The following is a 5,528-nucleotide window of genomic DNA, read 5'->3' on the forward strand; positions in this document are numbered from 1 at the left end:
CTCACCCACCACACAGACCCTCACAGACCCCCACCCACCACACAGACCTCACCCATACAGACCCTCACTCACCACTCAGACCCTCAGCCACACAGACCCTCACAGACCCTCATGCACCACACAGACCCTCTCCCAGGCACCCCTGACCCCCAGAGCCCTGGGCAGACCCTCACCCACGCAGTTGACCCCCGTGTAGTCCAGGTTGTATCCGAAGGGGCACTCGCAGCGGAAGGAGCCGTCGGTGTTGATGCAGGCCCCGTTGATGCAGACCCCCAGGTTCTCCGAGCACTCATTGACATCTGTCAGGGAAACCACGAGGGTGAAACCTCCCACAGCCACAAACAGCCCTCTCAGGACCGACATGAGACACCCAGGTGATCCCTGGACCTTCAGATTCTCCCTTTCCAGATCTGAGGGCTGAACCTTTGGTGAGCAGTTGAGCTTGGGAGAGCCCCCCAGTCCTATTCCTTCCACCCCTTCCCTGCCTCTGGGATCCAACCCCGCTCTCCGGGAGCCCAAGTCTGGCTGTTTTTAGGCAGCAACTCCCCCCCCCAACCCAAAATTTCTTGTCATCCCTAGAGCCAAGCTCACCTTCTCGGGTGTCACCTGGGCCTGGGATGGCTCCGTGGCCGTACGGACACAGCTCCTGGAAGGCAACTGGAGAGAAGCAGGAAAGTGAGATCTGCTCACAAGGGATTCCACTCACAGCAGCTGAAATGGGCTTTGGAGGCTTCTAGAGCACGATGGGAGCTTGAGAACCCCCAAAACCCCATCTGGCTGGGAAAAACACGTGCCTGCTTCGGGTGTGGAATCATGGAATCATGAAGGTTGGAGAGCCCTCTAATGTCATGGACTCCAGCCATTAACCCAACACCACCGTGTTCACCACTAAACCACGTCTCCAGGTGCCACATCCCAGGGATGGGGACTCCAGCACTGCCCTGGGCAGACTCTGACAGTGCTTGACCACCCTTTCAGTGAAGAAACTTCTCCTAATGTTCAACCTAAACCCTCCCTGGCACAACTCAAGGTTGTTTCTTCTTGTCCTGTCGCTTGTTACCTGGGAGAAGAGCCTGACCCCCACTTGGCTACAACCTCCTTTCAGGCAGTTGTAGAGAGCTCCAGGTAGTTGTGGAGAGAGTTGTGGAGGCCCTGAGGTAACACCAAGGTTCTGGGTTTGACCCTTGGGTGGACCATTCACTGAAGAGTTGGACTTGATGATCCTTGTGGGTCCCTTCCAACTCAGAGCGTTCTGTGAGATCCCTGAGATGCTTTTGCCTCATCTAAAGCCTCGGAGAACACCAAGAGCAGATCCAAAGCAGAAATAACCTCCCTGGTTATTCCCTGCAGCCCCAGGGAATTCTGCAGCCCCACGGAATTCTGCAGCCCCAGGGAATTCTGCAGCCCCAGGACGAGCTCCCAGTTCTCCAGGCATGGACAAACCCCCTTTGCTGGACGCCTTGCCTTGCTGGCTGCCTTCCCTGCCTTTCCCCACACGCAGAGCCAGGTCCCAGCCTTCCTACCATTCCCTTCCTGAGGGCACAGCTCGCAGGGATCTCCCCAGCCCTCCCCTGGCATCTTGCTGCAGCAGCACCGAGCCTTGGTGGTGTTGAAGGCCTTGGGGACAGAGCACTTCCCGTTGTCGAAGCGGGTGAAGCAGAAGCTCTGGCGAGTGTCTGCGGGAGGATGGGAGAATTCCAAGGTCACACAGAGGTCCAGGAGGTTCTGCTCCCTCCCCACCACGAGCAGCTGCACTCACCAAAGCAGCGCCGGCCGTTGTCAGACAGCACAAAGCCCGGGGGACAGACGCACTGGAAGCTGCCAGGGGTGTTGGTGCACGTCCCAAAAAGGCAGATGTTGGGCTCCTCTTCGCACTCGTTGATATCTGGGAGGAGCAGGGACACACAGAGCAGCCAAAGGTCACTCCTTTCCTCAAGAAAACATGGTGAAGGTGATGTCTGGGAACTCTGATGCCTCATCGCCACGTCCCCAACCTTTAACCCTCCCTCAGAGAAAATGAGGCAGTGAAAATGGGCACAGCAAAACCCTTGAGCCTCCTCTTCTTCTTCTCCCACCTCTATCTGTGAAGGAGATGTCTGGGAGCTCTGATACCTGCAGGATATCACCCTGTCCCCAACTTCTAACCCTCCCTCAGAGAAAACGAGGCAACGACACACAGAGCAACCAAAGGTCACTCCTTTCCTCATGAAAATAAGATGAAGGTGATGTCTGGGAGCTCTGATACCTGCAGGACATCAACCTTACCCCCAACCCTCAGAGAAAATGAGGCAATGAAAATGCCTTGAGCAAAACCCTTGGGCCTCCTCTTCTTCTCCCACCTCCACCTGTGAAGGAGATGTCTGGGAGCTCTGATACCTGCAGGACATCAGGACATCACCCTGTCCCCAACCCCAGAAAATTATTCAATGACAACACGGAGCAACCAAAGGTCACTCCTTTACTCAGGAAGACAAGATGAAGGTGATGTCTGGGAGCTCTGATACCTGCAGGACATCACCATGTCCCCAACCTTTAACCCTCCCTTAAAGAAAAAGAGGCAGTGAAAATGGGCACAGAGAACCCCCTGAGCCTTCTCTGCCACGGGAGCAGGTCTTGCCTTGCAAGAAGGTGTTTGGGGGTGGTGATGCACCATCCTGCTGATGCCCCAGAGATGCCCCAACCCACCCAGGGAGAACAGGGCTGTTGTGGGAATGGTTCAAGAGGGGGCAGAGGCCCCACATTACCGATGCAGTTGTCGTTCTGCACCTCGTAGCCCGGGGGGGCAGATGCAGCGGAAGGAGCCCTCCAGGTTCTGGCAGGTGCCCGGGGAGCAGGTGCCAGGCAGGCTCACACACTCGTTGATGTCTGAGGAGGAAGAGAAACACCCCGTGATGGGGTCTGTGCCCACCTCAGAGGACCCTCTTGCACCCAAGGCCCCGCTGAGCCCAAAAGGTCTGAGGGAAGCAGGTTAAGACATTTCCCAGGATGGTTCCCAGGGCATCCCTGGTACAGCTCTGCAGGTTTTAGGGGCATGGACAGAGCATTTCTCCTCAGTGCACATGGAAAGGTGCAGGTTTGACTGTTCCCTGCCTTGCTGGAGGGGAGATGAAGGCAGAGAGGGACTCAGCCCAGCTCTCCAGGGGCACTCAGATGAACCAGGCTTTGGTTCCAGAGGACTCGGGACTTGTGGCAAAGGATCTGTGAGTGGTTCTGGAGAATCCACTGCTCAGCTGGTTGGGATGGGCCCAGCCTGGGCACCACATCTCCCAGCAGCAGCTCCCCCCACTGCTGCCCAGACACTCACCCACACAGTTCTTCCCGTCAGGGGTCCGGTCGTACCCCTCCTGGCACAGGCACTGGAAGGAGCCGACGCTGTTGATGCACTGGCCGTTCCGACACACCTGCCCCACCAGGGATGAACACTCATCAATGTCTGTGGGAGGGAGAGGACAAGCAAAACAGGAAGAGATGCAGAGCATGAGAGTGTCACCCCCACCAGCCCTGCGCCTCCGGCACGTACAGCCCCCGCTCCGGCCGCCGCTGACCCCCAGCGTGACCACGTGGCACATTCCAGCAATCCCTGGACTCAGCATTCCAGGGAACTCACCCATGCAGTCGTTGTTGTGTGTGAGCTCAAAGCCAGGGAAGCAGAGGCAGTTGTAGGAGCCGACTGTGTTCTTGCAGGTCCCGTTCCCGCAGGGCTGGCGGTCGCACTCGTCGATGTCTGCGGGGAGAAGGTCACAGGGGACGGGTGAGGGGACATTCCTGGGTGTGCAGGCAGTGGCCAGGGGCTGCACAGCACCAGGGGTAGCCTGAGAGGACGCTGGAGCCCTTGGCTGTGCTTGGCACCGCTCAGCAAAGTGTCAGAGAGAGCTCCCATCCTTCCTCATGGCTGATTCCCACATGGACTGCGGCACCACACTGACCCATGGACATGGTGTGTGGCACCACACTGACCCAGGAACACGGTCTGTGGTCACACAGTGACCTAGGAACACGGTCTGTGGCCACACAGTGACCCATGGGCATGGGCTGTGGCACCACAGTGACCATGGACATGGTGTGTGGTCTCACAGTGACCCAGGAACATGGTTTGTGGCACCACACTGACCCAGGAACACAGTCTGTGGCCACACAGTGACCCATGGGCATGGACTCTGGTCCCACATTTACCCACAAATATGGATTCTGGCCCCACACTGACCCAGGAACACAGTCTATGGCCCCACACTGACCATGCACATGGACTCTGGCCCTACACTGACCCACAAATATGGATTCTGACCCCACACTGATCCCTGCACATGGTGTATGGCCCCACACTGACCCACATACATGGTCTGTGGCCCCACACTGACAATGCACACAGACTCTGGCCCCACACTGACCCCTGCACATGGTCTGTGGCCCCACACTGACCCACACACACGGATGTGACCCCAAACTGACCCACAAACATGGTCTGTGGCCCCACACTGACCCATGTACATGGTCTGTGGCCCCACACTGACCCACAAACATGGCCTGTGGCCCCACACTGACCCACGCACATGGACTGTGACCCCACACTGACCCACAAACATGGCCTGTGGCCCCACACTGACCCACGCACATGGACTGTGACCCCACACTGACCCACAAACATGGCCTGTGGCCCCACACTGACCCATGCACATGGTCTGCTCCCCCGTGGCCTTGAAGCCGTTGTGGCAGATGCAGACGTAGCTGCCCTCGGTGTCCACGCAGTCCCCGTGGCTGCACACGTTGGGGATCTCCTGGCACTCGTTGCGACCTAAAACGGAGCCAAGTGGGCACTGGTGAGCAAAAAGGAGGAACCAGATGGGAAGAGCAGAGTCACAGAACATGCCCAGTTGGAAGGGAGCCACCAGGATTGTTGGGTCCAGCTCCTGGCCCTGCACACGAACCCACAAGATTTACGCACTCAAAAAACCAAAACTCCGTGTAATTGGAAAATGTGACCCGAGTTGCACTTCACAGTGACCTTTTCTCATCCCTCAGGAGCCCAGAATCCTTGGGAATTGCACCAAGAAGTCCAGATGTGCCATAACCACAGCACAGCCAGGTCAGAGTGCCCAGGGAGTGACAAAAGAGCAGCAGGGCACTGGCATGTCCTTCGTGTGCCAGGCAAAGAGTCACCAGCTGGGTGAGGGAGGGGGTTGTCCCGCTCTGCTCTGCACTGGGGAGGCCTCACCTGGAATATTGTGGCAGTTTTGGGCACTGCAAGAAAGATCTGAAGCTCTTAGAGAGTATCCAAAAGAGGGAATATGGGGAAGGGCCTTGATTTGAAGTGTGAGGACACTGAGGGCACTTGGTGGGTTCAGCTGGAGAAGAGGAGACTGAGGGGAGAGCTCAGGGCAGGTAGAACTTCCCCATGAGAGGAAGAGGAGGGGCAGCACTGTGGGGACTCCAGGGAATGACCTGGAGTTGTGTCAGGGCAGGGTTGGGTTGGATATTAGAAAAAGGTTGGATATTAGAAAAGGGTTGGATATTAGAAAAGGGTTGGATAT

The 5,528-nt window shown here is 57.2% G+C and overlaps 1 protein-coding gene across 1 annotated transcript in view; it reads right to left on the reverse strand.

Moving 5' to 3' along the window:
• Positions 1-5,528, reverse strand: part of LOC113957184 (fibrillin-2-like) — a 99,959-nt gene that overhangs the window by 10,032 nt on the left and 84,399 nt on the right. The window contains 9 exon segments of the mRNA XM_027664404.1: positions 174-299; positions 592-657; positions 1,524-1,676; positions 1,760-1,885; positions 2,745-2,781; positions 2,783-2,865; positions 3,305-3,433; positions 3,608-3,724; positions 4,667-4,792. Of these exon segments, the coding sequence (XP_027520205.1) occupies positions 174-299; positions 592-657; positions 1,524-1,676; positions 1,760-1,885; positions 2,745-2,781; positions 2,783-2,865; positions 3,305-3,433; positions 3,608-3,724; positions 4,667-4,792 (963 nt within the window).

This window comes from Corapipo altera, unplaced genomic scaffold (assembly GCF_003945725.1).
Source record: "Corapipo altera isolate COAL_440 unplaced genomic scaffold, ASM394572v1 96, whole genome shotgun sequence".
NCBI lineage: Eukaryota > Metazoa > Chordata > Aves > Passeriformes > Pipridae > Corapipo > Corapipo altera.